This window comes from Hippocampus comes, unplaced genomic scaffold (genome assembly GCF_001891065.2).
Source record: "Hippocampus comes isolate QL1 unplaced genomic scaffold, H_comes_QL1_v1.1 scaffold100, whole genome shotgun sequence".
NCBI classification, from domain to species: domain Eukaryota; kingdom Metazoa; phylum Chordata; class Actinopteri; order Syngnathiformes; family Syngnathidae; genus Hippocampus; species Hippocampus comes.
The window spans coordinates 1,102,651-1,114,463 of record NW_017805282.1 but is presented as its reverse complement, the minus strand read 5'-3'; the positions used below and the strand labels follow the sequence as shown (position 1 = coordinate 1,114,463).

The 11,813-nt window shown below is 42.8% G+C and overlaps 2 protein-coding genes across 4 annotated transcripts in view; both read right to left on the bottom strand.

Annotated features, from left to right (window-relative positions):
* The window catches only part of itsn2a (intersectin 2a), a 29,630-nt gene extending 23,902 nt beyond the window's left edge, over nucleotides 1-5,728 (bottom strand). For both annotated transcript variants that reach the window (XM_019871482.1, XM_019871483.1), the window contains exons 1-3: nucleotides 5,617-5,728; nucleotides 2,596-2,723; nucleotides 2,374-2,428 (exon numbers count right to left, since the gene is read on the bottom strand). In XM_019871482.1, coding sequence (XP_019727041.1) covers nucleotides 2,374-2,407 — 34 coding nt within the window. In that variant the 5' untranslated portion in view covers nucleotides 2,408-2,428; nucleotides 2,596-2,723; nucleotides 5,617-5,728. The remainder of the gene's footprint in view (nucleotides 1-2,373; nucleotides 2,429-2,595; nucleotides 2,724-5,616) is intronic.
* A 570-nt stretch (nucleotides 5,729-6,298) lies between these two features.
* ddx1 (DEAD (Asp-Glu-Ala-Asp) box helicase 1) overlaps nucleotides 6,299-11,813 on the bottom strand; it is a 7,198-nt gene continuing 1,683 nt past the window's right edge. For both annotated transcript variants that reach the window (XM_019871485.1, XM_019871486.1), the window contains exons 9-26: nucleotides 11,661-11,737; nucleotides 11,476-11,548; nucleotides 10,728-10,804; nucleotides 10,521-10,635; nucleotides 10,305-10,443; nucleotides 10,110-10,170; nucleotides 9,932-10,030; nucleotides 9,747-9,836; nucleotides 9,473-9,661; nucleotides 9,228-9,279; nucleotides 9,002-9,148; nucleotides 8,834-8,925; nucleotides 8,684-8,756; nucleotides 8,519-8,591; nucleotides 8,400-8,442; nucleotides 7,047-7,142; nucleotides 6,829-6,949; nucleotides 6,299-6,673 (exon numbers count right to left, since the gene is read on the bottom strand). In XM_019871485.1, coding sequence (XP_019727044.1) covers nucleotides 6,543-6,673; nucleotides 6,829-6,949; nucleotides 7,047-7,142; nucleotides 8,400-8,442; nucleotides 8,519-8,591; nucleotides 8,684-8,756; nucleotides 8,834-8,925; nucleotides 9,002-9,148; nucleotides 9,228-9,279; nucleotides 9,473-9,661; nucleotides 9,747-9,836; nucleotides 9,932-10,030; nucleotides 10,110-10,170; nucleotides 10,305-10,443; nucleotides 10,521-10,635; nucleotides 10,728-10,804; nucleotides 11,476-11,548; nucleotides 11,661-11,737 — 1,748 coding nt within the window. In that variant the 3' untranslated portion in view covers nucleotides 6,299-6,542. The remainder of the gene's footprint in view (nucleotides 6,674-6,828; nucleotides 6,950-7,046; nucleotides 7,143-8,399; nucleotides 8,443-8,518; nucleotides 8,592-8,683; nucleotides 8,757-8,833; nucleotides 8,926-9,001; nucleotides 9,149-9,227; nucleotides 9,280-9,472; nucleotides 9,662-9,746; nucleotides 9,837-9,931; nucleotides 10,031-10,109; nucleotides 10,171-10,304; nucleotides 10,444-10,520; nucleotides 10,636-10,727; nucleotides 10,805-11,475; nucleotides 11,549-11,660; nucleotides 11,738-11,813) is intronic.

Here is an 11,813-nt window from a genome sequence, read left to right as displayed (position 1 = left end):
TGTGTACACACACACACACACACACACACACACACACACACACACACACACACACACACACACACACATTTATTATTTTTTTTCCCGGAATTTTCAGAAAAGTCCACTTTCATCTCTGTATAATAAAAAAATATCTTTTTTATTATTTATTTATTAGTTCATTAGCCATTGACTTGTTTTAGTTCTGCCGCACTAAAGTTATTCTCTATAATTTTTCGTTAAATATTTTAGGGTGCCTGGAACTGTTTTGTTGGAATTCCATACATACACCAGTGGAAAATATTACTTTGGATTTTGTATGAAACGGTTTTAAAGTCAAGTTCTTAAAACGGATTCCCCCCCCCCAAAAAAACAAGTTTCTACGGCACGTGTGCAACCACCTTGATATCATTCTTCATCTTCCAGTCAGCTGGACAAACACTTCCGCCAGCTCTCTCAGGCAGAAGAGCTGCGCGCACGCTAGTGCCTCGCGGTAGCCGGACCTCAACCAACGGCCGAGTCCGCAGTCCTTAGATGTCAATCAAAGATAATCATCGCATCCACTCCGTCCTTCCTGACGTTCGATTACGCGGCCGTGAGCTGCACTGCGCTGCAGTGCTACAACGGCGCAAACAAACAAGCGCTCAAACCGCACGGGTCATCCTGTTAATATTGAAGAAATAGAACCCAGCAGAGGGGCCTGTGCGGAATTTCATTTGCAACGCTTCCCTTTGTTGTCTTGGTGCCGTGTTGAGTCAAACCTCCATAGATCAGCCTCGGTTGCCTGCCTGCCCTCGGGGGGTTGGGACCACGTGGTTACCTTCCTGACTATTTACATACTAACCGCCACACCCAGGGACGCACAAATGATTTTTGCCTGCTTGTTTATTGCGACGAAGGATGCAAACCAGTTTTGCTCGTGGCTTGACATCAGGGCAGAGCAATTAAGAGAGAGTGGGTCAAGTATGGTTTCCACACTTTAATCACTTCCTGGACAGGAACTTCATGACACACACAACGCGTTCGGTTTTGTTTTATGTCAAATCAAAATGAACACTTCACACCAAAATGGCAGACTTGCTGTTTCTTTTTTTTATATATGCCTTCGGAGATTTGTTTGTGGGTCTACTAATGACAGATATGTCGACCCAATTTCCTGATGCTCGGATAAATTGGCTTTAAGGGGCTGACCTTTATTGAATGACCCTGAGGTTGCCGTCCATACAAAATGGACATCTTGTATCCTTTGAGGAAACTTCCACTGAGAAAATATTAACACGGTGAATTTGTGAAGCGTGAAGTGCAATGCGGGGGGAGGATTAATATGGATCAAAATTGGCCAACATTGTACGTCGCGATCACAACGTACTGCTGCATTCATCACTGTCAGGTTTATGTGTCCAAATGTGGTCAATTTAAATATTTTTTCACTATTTTCAGTTTTTGTTTTGAAGTTTGCATATGGATTTTAAAATGCATCGTAATTTATCTCTATAATGTTTCAGGGAGAAAAAAAAATAAATCACCTGTTGTTGGCTCTCACCCTTCATTAACCCTTTCATGCACCCTGTAAGCTGATAACATGATAAGCTGTCCACTGTAGTAACCGCTGTCCCTCAAAGGGTTGATAAATATTACATCATATATTATTTGCCCTGCGATTGGCTGGCAAACGGTTCAGGGTGTCCCCCCGCCTACTGCCTGAAGACAGCTGAGATAAGCTCCAGCACCCCCCGCGACACTTGTGAGGATAAGCGGATCGGAAAATGAATGAATGAATGAATGAATAAGATATTATTATATTACTCGGATTATATTATTATTATTATTATAATTCTGAAAACCTGACAAATACAAGGGCAGATTTGGAATCAGCACAAAAAAAAAAGGAAAACTTTACTTGCATCACTTATTTAAAAAAATGGAGTAAAAATGTGTTTAGTGGTGTTATAAACGAATTGCAAGTGTTGCAAATCGCTACAGAACAAATCGCATGAACTCAAGGCTCAACTAGCTGAGAGGTGTCGTAAAAACTGCACCTTTTCCTTTACTCTGTGAGGGCCATGCAGCATGATGTCACCTCAAGAAAGTCTGGATGTTTGTTAGACAAATGCTGAGTGAAAATCGTTTGTCACCATTGGTTAAGCCTGTTTGGTTAAAAACGGATAGCTGGTGCAGAAGGACACTTGGTCGGTCACCAAGTGAGTGCAGAGTAATTTGTCAGGGGACTCTACGTGCTAGAAATATAAAATGTAACACTAACTTCAACGATGCAATGTTTGGAAAGTTACAATTTTGGAGAATTCAGCCGACGGGGAAAATCCAAAACCCGTTTGTACACACGTCATACTTGATCCGTTTGTCTACCTTCAAGTTCAACATGTGCTTTCTTACCGTCCATGGCTGCAGGTGGAGGTGTCCTCTGCATGGCTGGCTAGCTCGCAGACATCTGCAGAGAGGGAGAGCGGGCAACATGATTGGGTGAGTCGACCAAGTGTGTGCGTGTATGTGTGTTTCGCGTGATTGGGGACAGAGCAAGCAGGAGGATGTTAAAAAAAAAAAAAAAAAAAACAACTACAAGAAGGAAAAAAGAGGCTCTGGCGGGAGGCAGCTTACGTCTTTGTCTCGTGTCTGAGGGCAGGTGGCGGCCTGAGCTGTCTGTCTTGATTCCCCCGGTGACGTTTACGACTTCCACCTCGGCCTCGTCCTCGTGGCTCGGCTCGGGATTAACAGAAGATATTTTTCTTTTCATGCAGACAGTCACACTTGCACTGTTAATATGCCAAAATACAAGAAGTGATCAAAACTGTACAGTAGCCATCTTTCACACGAGATGGAAAATAAGGCTGTCGCTATCAAATCTTTTTAGAATCGCATTGTCCTATTAATATAATTATATCATATAAAAATTGGATGAAAATGCGGTATCGTCCGCCAATTGCCACATTTCTTAGTTATCTGTCAATAAATGATTATTTTGCCATCAAAAAGTCTCTGTCAGTTTATAGTCTGAGCACTATAAGGCGCACCTAAAAGCATTCGATTTTCTCAAAAGCAGACAGTGCGCCTTATAATCCGATGCGCCTTACATATGGATCAATATTCAGATTTCTTGGACGTAGTATTTTAACTGTTCTGTAAAGCGCTTTGCTACAGTGGTTGTGAACGCTCTATATAAAGCTGTATTATATTGTATTGTATTCTCTTTAGCGTAGCTCCATCTAGTGGTTGCATAATGCAACCGCAGCCACTATTGTAGCTTCTATGCGCCTTATAATGCGGTGCGCCCTAGATATGAAAAAGTATTAAAATAGGCCATACATTGAAGGTGCGCCTTATACTCCGAAGCGCCCTATAGTGTGGAAAATACGGTACTGCAGCAACTGTGCTGCACTTTCTCTTCTCTTGTGCAAACAAGGCAATGGTATCCACCCTGGTTGACAAGAACTTGAGTGCCTCAAGGTGTGTTGTTAGTGAGTGGTGTCAACTACATAAGAGCGACCTCTCAGCCTCTTTTTTCCTTCTTTTTCTTCCTCGGCCCTTCTGGTTTCAAAACAACGCGAACGAACCGGGCAGGAAACATTTGAATTCAAATTTTCGCTTCGATTGGGTGAGTCGCGGAAAGCCACACTCGCTCACTTCGACGACACTCGGACTCGCCCTGCATGCTGATTGGCACCTGCGCTTGGATGTGCCTATCAATGCATCACTCTGTGTGCATCGCTCTGTGCTGTGCCTGTGTTTGTGTGTGCGTGTGTGTGTACACTTTGCATAGAAGGACCATCCTGTTCGAGCACAGGAAGCTTGGCCAAGCCACTGGGAAGAAAGAAGGCTGTGTGCACGTGTGTTTGTATTCACAGTGATATTCACTTCCCCCCTGTTGTGCTGGTGCAGCCGTAAATTAAGGTTAAAGCTCCTTTTGGGTCATCTCTGAACAACACAAATTTAACTAATCCGAATGGCTTATGCTGCTTTATGTCACATGTCACAACAACAAATAGTTAATGCAAAAATGGCACAAGATGTGCCTTAAAAAAAAAAAAATTAAATATGAGCAATCGCTGCTGACACTCGGGCGAGAGGTAGGGTACATCCAAATAAGCATGTGAAGATGTGACGATGCCATCAAACAGTCAAAACGGCCCTCTTGAGGGAAACCAGAACTAGAATGTGGTCTTGTGGCCAAAATGAGTGTGACCCCCCTGAGCTTCGGCACATTCACTGGGCCAAGTCACTCGTTTTGCTTTTGAAAAATCTCACGGCATGCCACCAAACATAAAAAAATAAATAAAAATAACAACAAATACTGACATAATAATGATTTGGTCTCAGTTCACTCTCGAATGTATCTGTTAGAGTTAGATCAACAAAAATCTGATACACACTCACAAATGGCAGCAGGTGGCTTCCTTCGCAAGCTAAATTGTAATTGAGTAATTGGAATCCTGCCGTCGAACGGAAAAGCATTTAATTGTTTTACCTGTCACTGAATGTCACTGGCATAGATGTACAAACAAAGATATGTTTGCAAATAATACATATTTTTTTAAATTGAAATTGGATGATTTCCTGTGGCACCCTTGGCGGCCACAGTAACAAATCACTCATTTTGAGCACGGGTGTCAAACTCATGGCCCATCGGCCAGGTGCAGCCTCAATTTTTTCCTTCCCCACTATATAGTGTTGCACTCCACGTTTTTTTCTTCTGAGTGGATTTGTTTCTATCTTGTTTTTTTTTTTTGTTTTTTTACACTGTCAAACTCATGGCCCATCGGCCAGGTGCAGCCTCATTTTTTTCCTTCCCCACTATATAGTGTTGCACTCCATGTTTTTTTCTTTTGAGTGGATTTCCACGTTTTTTTCTTCTGAGTGGATTTGTTTCTATCTTGTTTTTTTTTTTTGTTTTTTTACACTAAATCCCTTCTTAACAGTATTTTCATAGTTGACAGTTTTCCCATTTAATAGATATGACACCAATAGATTGTTAGGCCAATTCTATGTGTGTAATAATATGATGACATTTCAATAACTTCACCCAGGAGGGATTCGGAATTTGAACCAAGAACCTCAAAATTGTGAGGCAGAGTCACATAAACCACTGACTATGAGAATTAACAATTCAACTTACAGGAATGCAAAACCAGTGTCACCTACACCCACAACAATATAAAGATATTTTTTTTAGGTGAAAGAATTATTATTTGGAGGCGGGGGAGGGGGGGGGCTGTCATGCAGAATGTCATGATCAAATTTTTTTTTTAGGTGAAAGAATTATTATTTGGGGGCCGGGGGCTGTCATGCAGAATGTCATGATCAAGTGTACCTAATCATGTGGCATTTCTATTCTAGCACAAGCAGATGGGAAAAGAGGCCCACCAATATATACTGACTTGAGAATGAGGCTCTAAGGCTGGCTGCTGTTTGTCTCCAACAAACAAAGGCAGTATTTGTTTTTAAAAAAGGCAAATGAAAAGTGTCAGGCTTCAGACGCGTAAAAAAAAAAAGACAGCTCAGATGGGTGTCTATCCGTACGTTGAACACGCTGAGCTGTCTTTTGCGCATAGTAATATTTCAATTAAGAAACAAATGCACTAACGTTTTCGTTGCATAACGAACGACTGCTAACGGGGTATTTACCTGTTGCGGAGGAAAAGCGGCCGGTAGTCAAGACATCCACAGGAGGGCAATTCGGATAGCAGCGGAGGAAAGAGCAAAGCGAGGAAGTGTAGAAGGCGGGGCCGACGGCCGACTGGAAGGGGGCGGAGCCCGGCATTCAAGCCGGAAGTCATTTCGTGTTTTACTTCCCCATTAGATTTTCAACGTAAATTGTCGTGCGGAACGAAACGGGGGCGCTCGCTTTACGACCGAATGAAATCAACTATAGATTTTAACTACAGTGATGCACACAAGAGTTAGTGGTTAAATGTTTTCTTTGTGTGATTAAAATCAAAGCGTGGAAAAAAAAGTCAAGTGAGAGGTCAGCTAGCTTGACATTACGTCACCATGCAAAACAATGAAACGTAACACGAGTTGCAAAATTTACCATGTTCTGTACATATACAGTGTATGTATAAAAACAATTCGACTAGTTGTTCAATGGTTGAGACAAGAAAAGTTTCAATTACTGTACACCCATTAAAGGCACCAGTTCCATAGAATTGTATTTTCTTTCGAACATCATTGAAACTAGGACTTATGAATTATTGGATATATTATCAAAGCCAGTTTAGACGACTGAAGCTCTTTGCCTAACACTTTGACAAAAGTAACTTGAGCATACTATTGTTTTAATTCTACAATACACGTAATGACTGGTCACTTAGTGCTCACCACAGTTTATTTCAGAAAAGAAAACGCAGGCATCAAAATAACTCTGAAGGCAATTTCTCACAATAAAATATTCGAATGCATTAAGCCAAATTGTATATACAAAACAAAATATGTTTCTTCAATGTTAGTGTTCTTTTTGATAACTGCACAACTCAGGCCTGGACATGGGAGCCACTCCAAAGTGCTGCAGATGGATGGTGAGCATGCATTCGGTAGCTTCAACCGAGCTGTGTTCAGAAGGCTTTGAAGAGCTGGTTGGGCAAGTATCCGAGGTGGAGAAAGGACGTCTGGGCCTCTCTCTCCAGGTTGGCCAGCTCTTGCACCGTCGGGGCCAGCACGTCCACGTGACCCTTGTAGTTGCCACCTAAGACCACAAAGCAGCAGCGGCGGTAAATACGACACAGGTACAGCAAGGTGTAAACTTCAGAAACACAACTTTAAATCTAATGTGTTTTTTTTTTCATGAAACGTTATTCTATTCTGATGGCCAGTTTGGACTCTGGACCATGAAACCCGTACCTCCCAGTGTCCTGCGTTGACCATAAGTGACCTTCCCGTCAAAGTCGTCCACTGGTACCTTGATGTCGGGCTCGCACTGGGTGATGGTGCACTTGAGGTGTTCCTCGATTTCTGACAGGAGCTGCGATTTAAAAGGTGAGAACAGACAATGCCGACTGTCACAACAACAAAACAATAACAACAAGTGAAGGATTTCTGAATGCGAGGGCGCCAGTCACCTCTTTCTCATTGTACCAAATGGTGCAGCCTCCATCCTGCTTGAGTCGCGTGTTGTAGCAGCCTCTGCCTCGGTTTGGGCAGACGTGGTACCACACCTGTCACCGCAAATATAACAATCCGTTGCCAAAAGAATCAGAAATACAACACAGTGTTGATGATAAACTGCTGCTCAAATGTGCTACTGAAGGAATTGAGACAGAAAGTATATGGGAGGAGACAAAAAGGCGCAGTATTATTTAGAACATTGGGGGGGGGGGTCACTATAAATAGTAAGTCCTCTCTAAAGGGGCTGCAGCTATTTGTGGAATTACTAGATTTCTGTCGTCGTTTCCGAATAGACGTTTCGAATTGCCTGTAGATGACACAGGATGGAAACAAAGCACTATATTATTAGGCGGGGCTTTAGCCTCTCGTTGGAGATCCTCCTCTCACTTCAACATAGTTCATATTGACACCATCTTTTTCGTGTTTATAGATAGAGCACAAAAACAGTGATTAATGGTGGCGAGAAAAAAAAATCATGAATGTTATTAGGCAAGTAGTGAATCACAAATAGGCAGGTGAACACAGTACTTTAGTTTAGGAACAATTCCAACTAAAAATAGCATCTGATTCAAATACTCTATATGTATGTGATAGAGAGTATGGACAAACTCAAAGTTATCATGTTTAAAAGTTTCATTTTGTTGTATGATTGATTGACCTCGAACGCGGGTGTTTCGAGCACACAGAAAAAACGGCCAACTTGAGCTGAATGAAACTGAGGCCTTGTTCACTGATTGTACAGACAGGAAGGTTCAACTTCAGGTGGGCAGCACGAAAAGACGTCCTTGAGTTTGTTAGTGTCTAAATTCATGTGAAATCTACCCATTGATGTAACAAGGTATCCATTGTTTGTACCGAGAGATGTTTTGGCCTCCAGGTGCCCACTGAGGGGCGTGACATGTAAATGAAGAAGGGAGTGTTTTTCTGATATATCACTTGTAATTTGCATACACGATCAATAAAAAGCCGGCAGAGGCTGCAGAGGTCAGGTGTCAGTGAGAAGCGCACACTGAGTGGCTTCATAGAAAACTGCGCCTTCCGCCGGCAGCAAAGACAATCTCTTCCTGAGCGAACATCTCTGACAGTATGCCTTTACCACTAGCATACAATACTTAACTATTTCAACCTTGCTCAATTCTGCCAAACGGGCTGTGGTAAAAGTCAAGACGTCGATCAAAAAATAAGAACTCAGTCTAAATATTATTAAACGCATGCAAAATTGCTGCCTTGATGAGCAGCGGCAGAAATGAAAATACTGGCCGACGTGGAAAAGAAAAAACAAAAAAAGAAACTTGAGAAAACTTTACCTTCTCTTTCTCCATGGCAACCAATGAGATGGCCAACCCCATTCTGTACGTTGAAAAAGGAAATACAACTTTGAAGATCCATTAAATAATCGACAAATGTACCCCGTTAAACTCCTCACCTCTCTGCTCGACCCACTCGGCCGATACGGTGGACGTAGTTCTGCTTCTCATCTGGCAGGGTGACGTTAATCACTGCAAAAATGGACTACAGTTTGAGATGTAAACCAAAAAAAGTTGCTCATTCTTTGTATTTGAACTCAAATTGTTGTCTGAATCGGCGCTACCGTAAGGAACGCCTCGGATGTCAATCCCTCTGGCGGCGACGTCGGTGCAGATCAGAAGCCTCACTTCTTTTCTCTGAGGACACAAGATGACTTCAAATCTTGAACAACAGTCAAAACATTGGCCGCTCGTTTTGCAAGTTCTTCCTTGACCTTGAAGCGGTCCAAGTTGTTCTTCCTCTCGTGGGGCTTGCGATCGCCGTGAAGACACACACAGGAAAACTGGTGGTTTTTACTGTCTGGACCTGGTGGAAAGTGACAATGTTATAATTCAAAAAAAGAAAAAAAAACACCTAAGCTTTTTTTATTGTCTTTTCTTACCTCCTCCCTGCTGGATAAAGTATTGCTCCATGTTGTCACAGTCTATCTTGGTGCGGCAGAAGATGATGGCCTGGTCCATTTTGTGCTCTTTGACAGCCCTCACCGTGTACTCGCCTTTCAGCACCTTGATGGCCTCAGACCACATTTCTGGCGTACGCAAAAATGCTACGTTGACATACACTTGGATCAAGTGTAGTATGCCATGTAGAAATGTTACCAAACTCACCGGCTGAGTTGCCCCCTGGTCTGGTGTTATCTTTGGCATGGACCTCATCAGTCTAGCACAACGGCAAAACACACACACACACACACACACACACACACACACACACACACACACACACACAGTTACACAGTTTGCTGCCTAAACGGGCTTCCGCGGAAAAGTAAATGCAAAGGAAACATGACGACATGACCATTGAGAAGCGGAATCCCCCCCCAAACAGCTGACTGGAAATACCCCCAACTTACCTGGACGTGGTTCTTGCCCAGCCGCTCCCAGAGGCGGTCGGCCTTGGGGTTGACAGGCACAACCACGTGGTGCACGGTCTCGGGCACCGAGTCCTCGCCCTTTAGGTCCACCCAGGTGGGGAAGTGCATGATGCGCTCCGACAGTTTCTTCACATCGAACGAGTGGAGCGTGGCCGAGCACACGATCACCTGCACCCAACCATCTTAATTGTGATAATCAAATTGTGTAATACCTGGTCCAGGCCCGTTTTTGCAGACCCCCCCCTCTCAGTACCTGCAGCCGTTTTCCATCAGACGTCACTTGAGGGATCTGATTATGGATTCTGTTGATGAAGTCCGTGTAGCCCGCTGTCAAGAGGCCATCCTGGAGACGACAATACAAGCGTGCCAGATCATTGCCCTGAGTTGTGAACAACAGCAAACCAAAATCATCCGAAAGGGATTTTGGATCATCCGTACACATTCGTCAAGGACCAGAAAGCGGACTTGGGACAGGCTGAGCTTTCCGGTGGATATGAGGTCATCCAGTCTGCCGGGGGTCCCCACCACAATGTCCACCTAAAAAGGGAGGGGTCACCAATTGAAAAGGCGGGACTAGGAAGTCCACTGCAACTCAATTTAGGTGACGGGTACGTACGCCTTGCTCCAGAGCGGACATTTGCTCCTTGGCAGCCACGCCGCCGATCACCAGCAGCTCCCTGCCCAAAAAAAAAATGAAAAGTCACATTTGTACTGGAGCGATGGTGACATCTACTGGTCAGATGTTTGCATTGCGCTTCAAGGAACAGTCGTGAGGGAGCAAAAAAAAAAATAAAAAAGATTTGCGTGGCACCTGAGTTTGGGGCTGACCACGTATTTCTTGAACTGCGTTACGTTGTTGAGGGTCTGCTCGGCCAGTTCCTTGGACGGCTCGATGATCAGCGCCTTGGGAGCGTTGCTGGACCCTTTCGCCTGACTTACTTTGGCACTCCCTGCCAAAAAACAACCAAACTCACGGTGACGATCGTTCTCAGTGCAGCAGACAGTTTTTATTTGGAAAAATACTAACCTGTCTGCGAAGACTTGACCGTGTGGGCGTCTGGTGCCTGATCCAAGGCGACGAAGCCGCTCTTGGGCGGATATTTGAAGTCCTCCCCGCCAAAGTTGAATTTCAGCTCAGCATTCTGGCGCACACACACAAAAATGGCATTTTTAATGTCGTGAGTTGACCTTGTTTGTGTTTATCATGACCAATGTTAAATGTGTTAATCAATACCTTGAGTACACAGGACGCAAAGAAGGGCTGATTCCTGAGATTTTGAGGGATCTCAAAAGCCAAACCCAGATCATTACCTGGTTGATTTGGAAACAAACACAGAACACCAAACTGGGTGAGTCCTTTTGCATTTTAAAATACGGATTCACTTACCGAACACAACATTAGATACACTTGTGCAATCTAACAAAAGTTTTAATTAAATTTCATGGAACTGTTGAATGGGAATTTAGCACGATTTAGGCTTGCCTTGTAGAACTAGTTTAAATGTTGGCCTAAACAAAAGAGAATCCTACAATGGTCTGTTTCAAATGACAGTTGAAGGTGGATGTGGACAAAAATAATCTCTTAATTTTGGGCTTTTATTTTGAAATGTTCAGTCGTTGGTGGAATTGGAATCAACTGAACTGCTTGAGGTTGGAATCGTTTGAATTGGTCAAGAAATGTTATTTTGCATTATTTAAAAAAAATAAAAATTAAATCGCTGGTGCTGGGCGAAATTCTCATATCTCCAAATTCACTGAAATTAGTTAATAATTTAAATACTGTATAACATAGCTGAAATTTGTAGTTACAATCGGGGATGATATGAGGGACAGCTCTCATGTTGATGCAAAGCGGTGCAACCAAAATAGTCATTTTTAATACCTTCCATAACTGAGCATTATTATATGAAATACTATCATGACGAGACAGTATATAACCGTCATAATAATAATCATAATAATAATAATAATAATAATAATACCATTTTTGGAGAAAGAAATGTGGCCTTTGTCCATGTCAAGGAAGCATCCAATTGTGTCGTGCATGGTGAACTCCTGCAAAGAACCAAAAAAAAAAAAAAAAAACAAAAACAAAGCAATTTTAATATATATTTTTTTAATAACCGCGTGCAACGCTAACCCACTGAATGTAAATTTGGTGTTCGACCTCGCCATAGCTGTCAAACTGCTTATTGTTCGATTTCTTTCCGGTTCCGCCAAAACCAAACCCGTACTTGTCGGTTCCTACGGAGGAATGAAAAAAAAAAAAACATAGTCAAGCAAAATAAATTCTAATGATAATTTTAAGTTGGTTGTGTTT